Source organism: Vicugna pacos, chromosome 11, assembly GCF_048564905.1.
Source record: "Vicugna pacos chromosome 11, VicPac4, whole genome shotgun sequence".
In the NCBI taxonomy this organism is placed as follows: Eukaryota; Metazoa; Chordata; class Mammalia; order Artiodactyla; family Camelidae; genus Vicugna; species Vicugna pacos.
Genome location: NC_132997.1, coordinates 52,912,468 through 52,928,593, shown reverse-complemented (window position 1 = coordinate 52,928,593; position 16,126 = coordinate 52,912,468). Strand labels below are relative to the sequence as shown.

Here is a 16,126-nt window from a genome sequence, read left to right as displayed (position 1 = left end):
CCTGAATTTATACATTTATATAATCTTCAAAGACTTTTCTTGTTTGATTGCTTTTTTCCAAGGTTCTGCCTAATATCTGTCTTGGTTGTCTTCAAGCTGTACCATGGTGCTGCTTATTTCTGTGCCCACATCAGGCACCTCTGTGTATTACCATGTCAGCATAATAAAAGGGTAGTTGATGTTGTAGGCTACTTGTCTGGTGTCTGCAAAATATTGCTAATGTGAGGAAAACACTTTATACTTCAGTGATCAAAATTAGGCAAAAGCCAAGAAGTTGATGCTGTCAGTTGATGTTAAACTGACTTATATTTTTCCTGGGCTTTGCCCCTTTTTTGTTTAAACCATTTTTCTTTACTTAAGCCTGTTTTGACTGCTAATGTAGAATTAGAACTACTTTTATGTTAGCTTCCTTACTTATAGAGTTCATTTTTTAAGGAAATTTTTTATTGAAGTATAATGTACACAAAGAAAAGTACACAAATTATGAGTGTACAGCCCAGTGAAGTTTTATGAAGTAAAACCACCCAGATTAAGAGTTATATTATCACCACCACCCAAGAATACCCCTCATGCACCTAGTCATCACCTCCTGCCTTCCCTAAGTTGAAGTTCATTTTACTATAATATATAGGCAGATTTAAATGATCTTGATGAATGAATTGGTGTTTTTTTGGGGGGTAGGGGGGTGACCACAATTATTTTGTGTTGAAAATTTGACTGTTCTTTGTCTCACATGATGATTGATAAACTCAAATGATGTCACTCTAGTAATATACCCAACACTTGATATAAATATTGTTTCTAGCTGTGATTCTAACCTAGTCCTTCTTTGGAGCTGATGTAGGACCCTAGTCTCCTTGGCATCTTTACAGCTAAGATTATATTGCTAGGATCATTTTATTTGCTCTTTAAAAAAAAAGCAATATAGTTTTATGCTGTTTTTAATTTTTAAATTAAAATTGTTAAATCAGTGTGAAATCCAAGCAGAAAATTAAAGTTCTCTGTTAAAATTAAATTTTAAAAACCTGTTACTTTCAAATTTTAAAACCCATCCTAGTTTTATCCTCTGAGATAATGTTTAGCAATTTAGGGTATACCCAAACTTAGAGTTAAGATGTTAGGAATTGCAATTAAAAATGATGGGCAACTGCTGAAGCATGTAACCAGAAGCATGACAGTCAATATAAGTTATGGTAAAACTGATGATTCTATAACTTCCTAAATTTCAAGAACATTTGGTTAAACAAACATGGGATTGTCTTCGAGCTGAAGCTACTCAAGAGATTTTGCTCCTCTTTGAATACTGAAATAGACTATACCCTTCAATTCTTTGTGGGTGGTTTGGATCCAGTATTAGAAATTATAAAGAAGGCATCAAAGAACTTGCTTAGTGTTTAAAAAAAAAAAAAAGGCTGAACAAAGATAGATTCTTCCCAGATTTTTGATTTATAATACTTGTATTAAGAATAAATCTTTTTCTCATTGTTGTTAAAAAGTATTAATAGAAGAAAACAGTAATTTACTGGTGGAATCCATTTTACACTGTTAACCTAGTAAGTGAAAAATCAGTATCTTGACTGAATTTGCATTTTAACTAGTAAAGTTAGGTTTCTTTATATATTTATTAGCCCTTTGTATTTCTTCCATTAATTCACTCTTCATAACCTTTTTTTTTTTAGTTTAGTTTTTACTTTTGTAAATAATTATACTTCTGTCATATACTTTGCCATTGTTTAATACTACATTTTCTTTTAGCTTTAGTGCTTGACTGTTATCTTGTACAGAAGCTTGAAATTCTTGGCATGTCAAACTTTTGTCACTTTCTCTATGCCTTCAGAGGATTTTCATCTTGCCTTTCCCATCCTAATATTATAAAATTTGTGTCTCATGTTTTTATAATTTTATGTATTGATCTAATAGTTAATTTGAATTTTTTTTTGTTGATTTTTAAATTCCATTTCATTTTCCACATGTCCATTTTTGTTGACATTGTTCGTTAACCCCTTAAGGTAGACCACTCCTAGCCTGGTACTGAATTTTTATCTATAGCTTTGAAGAAAAGTTTTAAATTCATAGGACATTTTCCTCTCCTTTGTTTAAAAACATCTTTTTCATATGAACTTTAGAAACAGGCTAAGTAAATGTAGAATGGGGAACAAATTGGTGGCTAGAATCAAAATCTTTTAATGTTTAATCTTCCATCTAGGAAGATTTAATTGAAATATTATTTACATGCACTTCCCTTAAGATAATCCTCACAGCTATGTTTAATTAAAACTTTAAATCAAACTTCTATTTGGTTATTGCTGGTATATACTAAAGCTGTTGAGTCTTCAGTATTTATAAGGAACTGCTTTTTTATTCTCTTTAAAAATCCAACGTATTTTTCTTTGATTCCCCTGAATCTTCTAGAAAGATTGTTATGTCTATTAAAAAAAGTATTCTATTTATAATACCACTTTTTTCTTTTTATTTTTTTAATCACATTGTCTATTTGACCTAAATTCTCATCTTTATTTCTAGTATGTATAACTAATAGTTTCAATGCCTTTGTATGTTCAAGTGTCCACAGGTACCAGCACACACCATTGTAGTGATTCTGATCCAATAAACAAAATACTGTATTTCCAAAAGAACAATTATGAAGTCTAAGTAAGGGAAATTAGTGATTATACTGGGAAATAATTAAATGCCTATATACTATTCATCAACATTACAAATATTTTTTGTTTTATACAAGGCAAGAATGTACATACATCTAATGTTCTCTAGTTTTTGGAGGCAGGGGAATTAAAAAGCTATTTCAATATTTTTTTCTCTTACCTGTATAAATATTCTAAGACTAGAAGCTGAGTTAGCTTGCTATAGTAGAAACTGCTCTCATCCTTTTTTTTCCCCCCACAACTTAAGCAATCATCAATATGCTAGTTACTACTCCCCTATCACTTCCCTGCTTGAGAATGGCATATAGATGGAGCAGAAAGGTAACTGAGACTAACTTTTGCAGGTGAGGGTCCAGCAAGGACTTTGGGGAGGTGTTGACCCTTGAGCTACATCTTGAGAACAGAACAAGCATTATCTTCATGTCAGAGATCCCAGAAATAGAGCTAATATTATATAATAGATACAAATATATATGTGTGTGTGTGTGTGTATAAATATATATATTTAATTAAGAAGTTATATAATCAGAGAAGCCATCTGGTGGGGATACAATTAATTGGTGGAGTTCTTCCTTAAATAACATTGTTGCCTTGTGGGCTTGTTTTCCAAAAATCTTAGAATTGCCTTTGTACTATCTTTTCTCTGGTGGCAAACGCTTTCTAGTCTTTTAAGGAAGGTCTCCTCTGTGAAGCCTTCCCACTTTCTCCAGAAAGAGTGTGGCTCTACTTTGTACTTTATTCATACAAACCTCTCACAAATGTCTTACATTTACCCCCCCAACAATATTTCAGTAGAAAAAAGCATTGCTCATATTTTTCCCTTTAGTGAAAATGATGCTTTACATTCAATTTTGGGTTTGTATCATTTCACTTATGGTATTATTTTTCAGCATGTTTTGTTAAGACAAAATGACCTCTTACTAACCTGACAGTATTTTGGACTTGGCTACTAATTGGTTTACTCAAATTCATAGTTGCATTGATTTATTTCTGATTTTATCTAAAACAATATACATTGAATATTCATTGTTCCACAGATTGAGTTTAACAGAAAAGTGAGATTTTCCTTTACAAAATTCCCCCATTTTTTATTCTTCAGGTTGTACAAGGACTTACTCTTTACTCTTCTTAGATTGTTTCTGACAAAGATTGTCCTGGAGCCTGTCCATTTCTGAGGGCCTTGAGTGCTTGCTTGTACTGGGAATATAATACACAATGTCCCAAAACTTTAGCCAGCACCATAGGAATACTTTTTAACTTAAAATTATTTTGAAATAATTTCACTTACTCAAAAGTTGCAAGAATAGAATTCCTGTATACTGTATATTATCATTTCCTAAATGTAACTTTTTACCATCTTTCCTTTGCTCTATCTTTATCTCTTCCGCCTTCTCTCTTTTTTACCCCTCCCCATCTCTTTTTTCTGAGCCCCTTTATTTTTGGTGGAGGAGATAATTAGGTTTATTTATTTTAATGAAGGTATTAGAGATTGAACCCAGGACCTCTTGCATGCTAAGCATGCACTCTACCACTGAGCTATACCCTCCCCCTCAAGCCCTTTAACACTAATTTGTAAACATGATGCCCTTTACTCCTAAATATATTGGTATGTTTTTCATCAAAACAAAGACATTGTCTTACATGACCTCAGGACAATTATCAATGCTGATACAATATTATCTAATCTTTAGGACTTACATCCAATAGTATCCTTTATGGAAAAAGAAAAAAAAAAATACTGTCCTGATTCAGAATCCAATCCAGGATCATTTGGTTATACTTAGTTGTCATTTATCACATCTTAAAGATTCAGACTTTACAATGAAATAAACTGTGATGAAATACCTAAGTAACTTAGACTTGTCATTCAGTTAAATAGGCTTTAGATAGTCATGTTTTTCTCCCTTTTTAAAAAAATTACTGAGGTACAATTAACATAGAACAAAATATACTCCTATTAAGTAGACAGTTGGATCAGTTATGACAAATGGAGATGTAATCTGCTAATACTGATGGGTTCTTGGGCTCTGCTTTCCATATATTTTCTATACCTCATTTTAGAGTTTAGTGGAACTCATCATCTAATTGCTTTATTCCATTTCCATTGCACATTTTTACCCATGGATTTTGACGTCTCTTCTGCGTAGAAGACTTCTCTTTAAATTGGGGCTCAAACTGGGCTCTTTTGAAACTTTTTGTTCATTATCAGCTACTTTGCAAAATTGAGAGCATAGTCTTCATTTCCTTCTCCAAATTGGGTTGCAGCAGTATTTTTTTTTACCTGATGTTTGCTTTTGATGTTTATTTCTCTAGAAATTATAGGAGGAAGGTATAATTAGACATCACTCTAATAGCTCCCCAGAACTTTTGTTCAAATGATTTTGATAATAAATTGAGTTAAAATAGCAGAATGTAGGATTTAAACATAGGAGAGAAATGCAGAAATATTAAGTGATAGCAATACAATGAATTTTAAATAGATATTATAATCAGCAAAGTTAATATTGAATACATTCCTTAAAAAGACTGACATTTTCTGTTGTTGAAATCCTGCTTCAGTTTTCTCTGTGATACTGAGTTTTGGAGTGTAGTAGTCACAGGAATAAATATATTAAGTATGGGGATAATTTCTTAGAGCATGCCAATCTTCAATTACTGGTCATTTTGTTTTAAGATGTTTTTTACTTTCTCAGTATCATCTCTAAATGTATGAGTGTCCATTCTTAAGTTAATAGTATAGCATGTTAGAATAGCCAAAACATCTTGAGAAAGAAGAGCAAAGGTGGAAGACTGACTTCTTAATTTTAAAATGTATTACAGAGGATGGAGTAGGTCAGTGGTAGAGCACATGCTTAGCATGCACAAAATCCTGGGTTGAATCCCCAGTACCTCCATTGAGAAATAAAATTAAAAAAAAAAAGTATTACAAAGCTATTGTAATCAAGAAAGTGTAATATTGACATAAGGCTAGACTCAGTTTGGCTCAGTGGAACTGAGTGTCAGAAAATAAACCCTCACATTTATGATCAATTGATTTTCAATAAGAATTCCGTGACTATTCCTTGGGAAAAGAATACTCTTTTCAACAAAAGGTGCTGGGACAACTGGATATCAACATACAAAAAAAATGAGTTGGATTCTTACCACAATGCATATGAAAATTAACTCAAAGTGGATCATCGATCCAAATATCAGAGCTAAAACTATGAAATTGTTAGACATATAACTGTAGATCTGTGGGAACTTGGATTTTTTTCTTAAATAAAACATCGAAAGCACAAGGGGGGAAAAAGACAAATTGGCATTCATCAAAATTTTCAAATGACTATCAGGAAAGGTTACAGAAAAGTAAGAATGAGGGGAAATATTTGTTAATCAAATATTTGATAAGGTTTGTATATGGATTATAAAAATAACTCAGCTCAATAATAAAAGGACAATCAATAATAAAATGACTTTGGTACCTGAGCCCAACTCTACTCAGTCACAGCAGGGAAAACGGGATAGGCGTAGAAGCAACTGCAGATGGTACCCTTGACCTCATATACTCCAGGACACCCAGATCTCCCACTCCGGCATCTGCCCTCCAGCCAGTTCACTGAATACCCAGCATGCAGGCGCCGATAGGGAGCAAGTTGCCAGTGACTTCAACATGGCTCAGATCCCCAGTAAGTGCAAATGGCCCTGTGAGCACACAGCCCTCCAGAGCACACAGTGGGCAGCTCCACAGCCAGCACTATGCCTACAAGCCCCCAAGTACTTAACTTGTCCACAGAAGGCCCACCCTCTGGCTGACACAGCACATCGGCCCACACCCACCGTCTCAAACGCAACTCCAGGCCCCACCCCCATCACTTGGCTTCTGTGTCCACGTCATCGGTGACCATCACCAAGGCACAGGAACTGGCTGCCAGAAAAGGACCAGCACCTACACCTCATATAAGCCTGGTCTCCAAGGTGGAAGCCTTATCCCTCAAGACTTGGACAAACCAGAGAGGGGAGGGTATAGTGCAGGGGTAGAGTGTGCGCTTAGCATGCACGAGGTCCTGGGTTCAATCCCCAGTACTTCGGTTGAAATGAATAAATAAATAAACCTAATTACCTTCCCCCTCAAAAAAAGAAACTTAAAAAAAAAAAAAAAAAAGACTTGGCCAAACCCTGCTGTATCCACCCTGGGTCAGTCAGGCCCCAGACACTGGAGCAGGTCAATCCTGAAGCCACAGCTGGTAACGTTTCCACAGAGCCAACACTCGGGGGCTCAGAAGACTCAAGAAGCCAGCCAGAGATCCAAGCCTTGTAACCTGGTAATATTCCACTTAGTCCCTTGCCCAGTCCTTGTCAACAAAAGTTTTCTCCTTGTAGTTCTCTTTCTCAGCATCAACCTTTTCATTGTAGCCTTGGCTCTGTTTGCTCTGAAAGGACTATGTGCCAGTGGACTCTCTGATCAATGGAAGGTATGTCCATTCAGAAAAGTCAGGGTGGGAGGCTCCTGCACCCTCCAGCCAGGGATCTAGCCATAGGTGCCTGCAGGCTCTCAGCCTCTGACCAAACCAAGTGCTCCCAAATTCATTTAGTGCAATTTAAGAGACATGCCAGGTGGTTATACATATTTAATTGCTGTCAGTTTAATTCCATGATCAGTAAAAAGTTGCTGTTTTTTTCACATTTATTTTTATAACGATTATGTTGACAAACAGGCAGTGATTCCGCCTCCCACCAGATGGGGCAGGCTTCTCCAACATCATTAGTCATCAAGAGATACTACCTCACACTAGAATGAACATAGGAAAGGACAGACAGTAAAAAGTGTTGGCATGGATGTAGAGAAGTTGGAACCCTTGTCCATTCCTAGTGGGAATGTAAAATGATTCCTCCATTTTGGAAAAGTCTGGTATTTCCTTAAAAGGATCACCATAATTACCATATGGCCAAGCAATTCTACTCCTAGGTATAAACCCAAGAGAAATGAAAATATATGTCTAAATAAAGACTTGTTACATGAATAGCAGCGTCATTTATAATAGGGTAAGTGACAACAATCCAAATGACAACCAATGAATTGACAAACATAAAGTGGTATATCCATGCAGTGGTGAGTAATGGTAGCTGAGAAAAGGTAGAAATGTGACATGACTGCTGTTGGGATTTCTTTGGGGGGAATGGAAGTGTCCTAAAATTATATATGAATTTACTAATAACCATTGAATTGCATACATTAAAACAGTGAATTTTAAGATATTTAAATTTAAATAAAGCAGATAAGAAGAAACAAGATAGTATTTACAAAAGCCGTTTATTTAGAACATTCTTCATTCCAACATTTTCAGTTTGGGTATGTTTTTAGCTCAATGACTATATGATGTTTCATAGGATATATCAATTGCATAACAGTATAAGAATAAATATTTTAAGATGACAGGACAGTAATCATGAACATTATTCACAGATGTTTGGATATACCACTTACTCAGAGTGAGTCTGTCATGTGGTTCCAGCTATATTGTTCCAGGTACAAAATAATGTGATTCTTGCCAAAAGCTTTTAAATTTGGGATATTAGTATCATTTACATCTGTCCCTGAAATGTGAGTTTCTGTCTTACTAGTATAACATGTAGTTTTTGAAGTTTTCATAAAATACAACCACATTGAGATTTGTGGTTTTTAACCATTCATTCAACAAATACTTGATGAGAGTCTCCATGAGTCGAGTTCTGTGCTCAGGAGCCAAGTATGCAGTAATAAAGCAAAGAGACATAAAATAGTGGCTAATATGTATTAGATCCTAGGTCTGTGCTACTACAGAAAGGTTAAGAAACTTGCTAAAATGTCCTGAGCCAATAAAGACTGAGCAGTTTCTGGTTTTTTTGTTTTAAATTTAGGTTATTGTACACTTTTTATTTTACTGTAACTTAGGTACAGAAAACTTCAGAAATCCTAAGGTCGCAGAATTTTTCTGAAGCGTACACACGTTAAGTGTAACCAACATTCAGTATTACTTGCCCTTTCTTCCAGTCACTAGCCACTCCCTACAACTAACGACTCTCCTGCCTCCTAAGATATTGATTAATTTTGCCTGCTTTTAACTATATATAAATGCAGTCTTGCAGTATGTATTCTGCATCTGTCTTCTTTCTCACAGCATTATGATTGTAAGATTTAGCCATGTTGTTTGTAACTGTAGGTCATTCTCAAGTTCACTGCTCGTTAGTGTTCTATTATGAATAGTTAAATTTTACTGAGCCATTCTTCTGGTGATTAACATTTATTTGGGTTGTTATCAGTTTGGGGTAATTATGAATAGTTGTGTTGTCTTTGGGAAATATAAGGATACATTTCTGTTTTTTATATACCTAGAAATGTAATTGCTAAATTGTGGGGATATGCCTACATACCGCTTCAGCTGTTACTAATACACAGTTTTCCAAAGTGAGTATCTTTTTTTACATTCTCATGAGTAATGTATTAGTGTTCCAGGTGCTCTGCATTCTTACTAACACTTGACATTTTCTTTTTCATTTTAGACATTCCTGGGTGTATGGTGCTTTTTTTTTTTTGAGGTTTGTTTCCTCCTTTTTAAAATTGTGGTAAAATAACACAAAAATAATATAAAATTTACCACCTTAATCATTAATTTTTTTTTTTTTTTTTTTGGTGGGAAGGAGGGAGGTAGGTTTACTTGTTTATTTTTAGAGGAGGTACTGGACCTTGTATATGCTAAGCAGGCACTCTACTACTTGAGCTATACCCTCCCCTCCTCTAATCATGTTTTTAAGTGTACATTTCAGTAATGTTGTGTATATTCATGTTATTGTGAAACAGATATCAGGAACATTTTTTCATTTGGCAAATCTAAAACTCCCTTAAATATATAACTCCCTATTTTCCTATCACCTAGCCCCTAATGCCATTCATTCTACTTTATTTTTCTGTGAATTTGACTACCTTAGATATCTCGTGTAAGTAAAATCATAAAGTGTTTGTCTTTTCATGACTGGCTTACTTAGCATTATGTCCTCAAGTTTCATCCATGTTGTAGCATGTGACAAGATTGCCTTCCTTTTTAAATCTGAATAATATTCCATTGTAGGCATATATCACATTGTTTATCCATTCATCTGTTCATGGACATTTGTGTTGCTTTCACCTTGTGACTTTTAAATAGCGATGCAATGAACATGGGTATCCAAATATGTGTTTCAGTCCCTACATTCAATTCTTTTGGATATATATTAGAAGTAAGATTGATGGGTCAAATGGTAGTTCTATTTTTAATTTTTGAGGAACTTCATACTGTTTTCAATGGCAGTTATACCATTTTATAACCACCAACATATGTAGTGCTTTTAATTCTTTTTTTGTAACTTTACTAGATAACTAATAATGTGAGCATATTTTCATATCCTGATCATCTGTTTGGATATTCTCTTTTGTTGAGCTTATTTAATTTTATTTGGCCAATTTTCTGTTGTGTTTTTATTACTCATTTGGAGAAGTTCTTTACATATTTCAGGGAAGAATATTTTGTCAATTGTGTTAGAAATATATCTTCCACTGTATTACTTGCCTTTATACTTTCTTAATCTTCTGTTGGCTAATGTTTCTTGAAAAGACTGTTTTTGCATTGCACTGCATTGTCAACTGTGTCATAAGTCAGGTGACCATATTTATATGGATCTCCTGCACTCTGCTTTATTCCACTGATCTCTTTATTTGTCATTTCACCAGTACTGGACTATATTACTTAGCTTAAGAGTAGATCTTGATATTAAATCACTTTCTCTGTCTTTGTTCCTTTTCTTGGTACTTCTTGGTCCTTTGCATTTCCATATAAACCTTACAGTAAGTTTGTTAATTTCCACCCAAAACAAAACCTTCTCTGATAGGGCTTTGATTGAGATTTTGCATCAAATCTCGAAATCATTTTGGGGGAGATTGACATCATTATAGTAACAACTATTCCATGAATGTGGTATCTCTTCATTTATTTGGTCTTCTCTAATTTCTTTCAACAATGTTTTTACAGTTTTCAGAAGTCTTACATGGGTTTAATACTTGTCTTACTCCATTTAAACTATGAGGAAATATTGGACTGGATGGCTTATAAAAAAATAGACATTTTTCACAGTTCTGGGGTTTAGATCAGGGTGCCATCATGGTTGGTGGGGCCCTCCTCTCTTTGTATCTTCATATGGTTAAAGGGGTGAGTTAGTTCTGTGGGGTCTACTTTAAAGAAACACTCCGCTCATGAGGCCTTCCCCCTCATGACCTAATCACCTCCCAAAGACCCCACTCACCTATTAATATCATTTTTGGGATTTAGGATTTAAAATAGGACTTCTGGGTGATATAAATATACATGTTGTAACAATAATTAAAGCAACTTACTGAACCTAGATCTCCTTAATTTTCTAGTATTCACTGAAGGAAATTTGGAAAATCTGGAAAAAGCACACGCACAATAAATAGCATTTTAGCATTTCCCATATAAAGACTGGATCATGATAACTTAATTGTTGGTTTGACAACAAGAAAATTATCTGATGTAATTTTGTTTGATACAATATCATTTTACATTTGAGCATATTTGAAAGCAAATGTATTCTTATTTGGCTGTAAAAGGACATACAAATATAGAAAAAAATTTTAATATAAATAATTGTGTTTAGGGGGAAGGTCCTAAAGCCAACTCTACTCAAGGGATGCCTGGGTAGCAATGATTGTTAACCATCTGGAGAGACAGAAGAAAGTGATATTGGGTAACTAACATCTTAAGAAGTTTCATCTCAAGTTTTTGTAATATTATTTTAGCAACAAAAATGGAATTTTATGTTATTGGGTGCCCCATTCTTGTCACAAGGGTGGGCAGTTTAATCATTTACTGATTGTGTACAGTTAAGTGTCTCTGCTCTGTAAATTTGTGACATGTGGAGGGAGTTTTAAACATAGTTGGATGATTTTACATGGTGTCAACATTTTAATGTAATCTTTTACGATAAACAGTAGGACCACTGGACAATATTTTAAATATTTTGGAAGCCTTTTTAAGCAACCCATTGGTATGATGCAGTGTAAGATAAATGGATAAATATTCAAAGTGAATTGTTATAATTTGCATTCACCATGTCAGCTGGACCACGTTAATCTTATGATAAGATGGGTATGATAAATCTTTGTGGTAGCATGGAAAAATCGCAAGAACTGCAGGAATATTGCTATATATATATTAATTATTCTATATGGTAAAACCATTCACCCATGGAAAAGCTCCATAACTTTTTTCAGATACTGAATTTCAGTGCTCAAGTTTATTTGTAATGTTAGGAATCCCTGGCTCTCCCCATTTAGGTAGATTTGTCCTGTTGTGGCAATAATGGAGGAGCAGAGCAGTTAATTGGGCTCTTTTCCATGGGATCCTCTGTTGTCTGTTTCGCAATACTGGATCAACAGTGAAATAAAACACAGACTGTTTCCACAGATTTCTGTTCTGCCTGTTTGTCAGTCAAGTAACCGTGGATACCTTTGATGAGTTGTGTGAGGCAGCTAGTCTGACAACTGAAGGTCCTATAGGCTTCAACCCTTTAAGAAACAGTAATTTTTTTAAAAACTAAAATGCAATGATACAGAGTTTTAAAAGCAATAGCCACTGCATTTGACTTTAGGTTTCTTATTTTCCATAAATGAATGCATTCTGCTTTTGCAGGTTTTGAGAAGAAGCAGCGACGAGGAGAAAGTTCTTTGCCTCGTCCGACAGCGTACAGGCCACCACTGTCCAACAGCTGTGATGGTGGTGCTCATCATGGTATGGGACGGCATCCCTCTCCCGATGGCTGACAGATTGTACTCCGAGCTTACCGGTAATCTGAAGTCGTACAATGGTCATCCGACAGACCGAAGATGCACTCTCAATGAAAGGTAATCAAATCTGTTTTGTACTGCTTTGCCATTCAGATGTTATTATAGAATATTAAATTAACTGCCAACTACGGGTATTAGATGGGAGAACAGAATTTTAGGTATTGTGCAACTAAAAATAGTGAACATTTCTTTAAAAAGAGACTTGGTTTCACAGTGAGTTAAAACCATTTTAGGTTATTCTCCTTTAGAATATTCTTTTCTTCCCACCTTGATATCTGACTCTTCTCACTAGAGTCTGGAGGAGAGGGATTTTTCCATAAAGGAACAGCTCCTCCATAAGGAATTGTTCTATTTTGCATTTCCTCTAGCAATGGAAGAGAATATTTGTTTTCCTACAGTTTTCAAATTAATACGTTGTCAAGCTTGAGTCTTCGCCCTTTTAATAGTGGATAAATGGCATCAATTTACTTTGATTTGCATTTTTCATATTGTAAGAGTATTTTTTCATATTGTTTAGAGCATTTGCCCGTTTTTGTTTTTTTTGGTCAGCCATCTGTTAATTATTCTAGCCCATATTTCTAAAGGATTGTTCATTTTTTTCTCTATTTTTACATATTGGGGCTATTAACCCTTTGTGATATAATTTCTAAATGCTTTTGCCACCTTGTTTGTCTTCTTACTTTTGCTGCATCATATTTTGCAAAGGTTTTCTTTTAATGTGATTTACTGTATCTATCTTTGCCTTTATTTATGTCTGAATTTTGAGTGATATTTAAGAACATTTTTCTCATGTACAAGTTATAGAAAAACTCATCCATTTTTCTTTTATTATTTGTTGAATGGTGAATTTTTAAAACATAAATCTCTGAGGCATTTAAAATTTATGCTGAGCAGAAGAGAAGAGGAAGTCCATTTCTATGCTTTTTTCCATTTATCCTGACACTACTTATTAAAGAGTACTTCTTTTCCCCTTGATTTGAAATACTACTTTATACAAAAATTACATATGCAGTGGAGTCCTCTCTTGTATATGAATTCTGTATCACTGTCTTGTCTTTTTAGGTACTAGTACCACATTTTTTAATTATAGGGTCATAATAATATATTTCAGTATTTGGAAAAGCTAGCTCACCATTCTTGCTCTTTTTCAAAGCTTTCTTTGTTATTCTTTTACATTTGTGCTTTCAAATGAACTTTATAATCAGTTTTTCTAGTTTTAAGATAAATTTAGTGATACTGTTAATGGGATTGCATTAAATTAACTCAGAATGAGCTGACATCATTATGATATTGAACCTTCCCTTCCCCATAACATGTTTTTTCTTTCCATTTGTTCAATTTTACTTTTGTATTCTTCAAGACTGTTTTGTGTATTTTTCCTCATAGGTCTCACTCTCCTTTTTTTAAAAAGAAGTATCATTATACAAAATATAAGCAAAATATTTCATCTCTCTAACCTCCACACAAGATTTTTTTTTAATATTTTATTTTTATTGGTTTTTGTTTGTTTTGGGGAGTAGGTAACTCAGTTTATTTATTTACTTTTTTTTACTTTTACTTATTTATTTTAACAGAGGTACTGGGGATTGAACCCAGGACCTTGTGCATGCTAGGCATGCACTTTTTTTTTTTTTTTTTTTTTTGGCATGCACTTTTTTTTTACAGCTGAGCTATACCTACCCCCCCACAAGATTATTTATATGCCTTCCAGAGCATTCCTTTGTTCTTAAAATCAATGTTTCATCATATTTTTATTATCTTTCTAATGTCAACAAGTATATATACATCATTTTAAAATGTCTAATTATTTTGTTATGTTGATGTACAATAATAAAGGATATACATGTATTGTCTTTTTTATTTTTCCCAAGAATCCATAAAATAAGTTCTATTGTATTAACCTCAATATACATCCAGCATATCACTGTTTTTTGAAATTTATACTTATAGAAATGATGCAAAATACTTCGGTGAATTCTTATATATCCTTACTTAGATTCCTCTATTGTTAACAGTTATTACATTTACATTTATACACATAGTCACACATACACACAAATGTACATATTATCATCATTTTGATTTTCTATATTTTCTTTCTGGGTTATTTGTGAGATAATTGCAAACTTTATGACTTTTTCCCCTAAGTAATAGCTCCCAGAGTATTTTCTAAGAATGAAGTCATTCTCTTACATAACCAGTTTAATAATCAAAACCAGGAAATTTAATGTTAATAGAATGCTATTCTCTAACCCACTGTTCATTTGCAGATATCATTTATTTCCCAATAATATACCTCATAGGTTACCCCCACACACGCTTGATGAATTGAGTTCTTTTACCTTTTGGTCTCTTAATTCTTTTATCTTAGTCAGTCTGTCTTTGTCTTTCATAGCATTGACTTTTTTGAAATGGACAGGCTCATTTGGCTCATTGTTGCTCAATTTTGGTTAGTCTAATTGTTTCTCCCTGATTCAATTCAACTCAGGAATTTTACTGGCAAGAATACTACAGTCAAGTCACAGTATTAGGGTTTAAGTCAATTTGTTCCATTATTGGTGGTGTTGACTTTTAGGTCTTGGAGCCAATAGTTAAACTATATTTTTCTCTCCTTCCTATTCATTATTTCAACAACATAAATAAATGGCTAATTTTTCTACTTGTTTGGCAGCTTTAATTTATCAGCTCATTCCCTTGCAATTACCATCTTACAGTCGTACCTGCACATGTCAAGGAACTGATCCGGAGACTTGCGGAGCTTCCTTCTCTTTTGGCTGTTCATGGAGTATGTATTTCAATGGCTGCAAATTTGGTAGAAGCCCAAGTCCTAGAAGATTTAGAATTGATCCAAGTTCTCCCTTACACGTAAGTGTCCTTTTTACTTACGAATTTCACAATGAATGTCTAAGTAATTTCCTTTAAAATTTTTTTTAAATTGTAAAAAAAATTAAATATTAAAAAATAGTGACAAACTAGTAACTATATATATAGATATATATATATATATAAGTAAATAGTTTAAAATTCTAAATAATGTAGGTAAAGTCTTCAACTATCAACCCAAATTCCAATTGTCCCTGGCTCTTTCCTCCTTCTCCCCTAACCCCAAAGAGAATCATTGTTAAAAGAACCTAGAATTTTATCCCCAGCCAAAGTAGGAGGAATAAATAAAGCAATTTGCCAACATTTCAAAGACTCAGAAAGTTTACTACCCACAGCACTACTATGAAAGAATTACTAAAGGACGTAATCCAGAAAGAAGATATATGAAACCGGAACCAATCTGTCCGGAACACGAGGCCATGGTGAGCAAAGAAATTAGTCAACCTTACTGTTAAGTTTAAATAAGTTGAATACTTACATTTTTTAATTGAAATAACAACCTGTAAGTATAATTCCATACTCATATCAATTCAGGGGTGGGTAGGCAGTGGGAGGGGGTGGGGCACCTACAGGAACTAAGTGTGGTGATGTTTTATGCTTTGTTTGGATTGGGGAGGATTTAGATACTGATTAACTCCAAGATCAGTGTTTTTCAAACTTTGTGCTGTGACCAAGAGTAAAAAACATTTTATATTATAAACAACTACACAGATATACATATATA

The 16,126-nt window shown here is 33.9% G+C and overlaps 1 protein-coding gene across 2 annotated transcripts in view; it reads left to right on the top strand.

The window, feature by feature from the left end:
• The window catches only part of TET1 (tet methylcytosine dioxygenase 1), a 108,637-nt gene that overhangs the window by 80,082 nt on the left and 12,429 nt on the right, over nt 1-16,126 (top strand). For both annotated transcript variants that reach the window (XM_015246702.3, XM_072971404.1), the window contains 3 exons: nt 12,365-12,576; nt 15,234-15,384; nt 15,738-15,824. In XM_015246702.3, the coding sequence (XP_015102188.2) occupies nt 12,365-12,576; nt 15,234-15,384; nt 15,738-15,824 (450 nt within the window). The remainder of the gene's footprint in view (nt 1-12,364; nt 12,577-15,233; nt 15,385-15,737; nt 15,825-16,126) is intronic.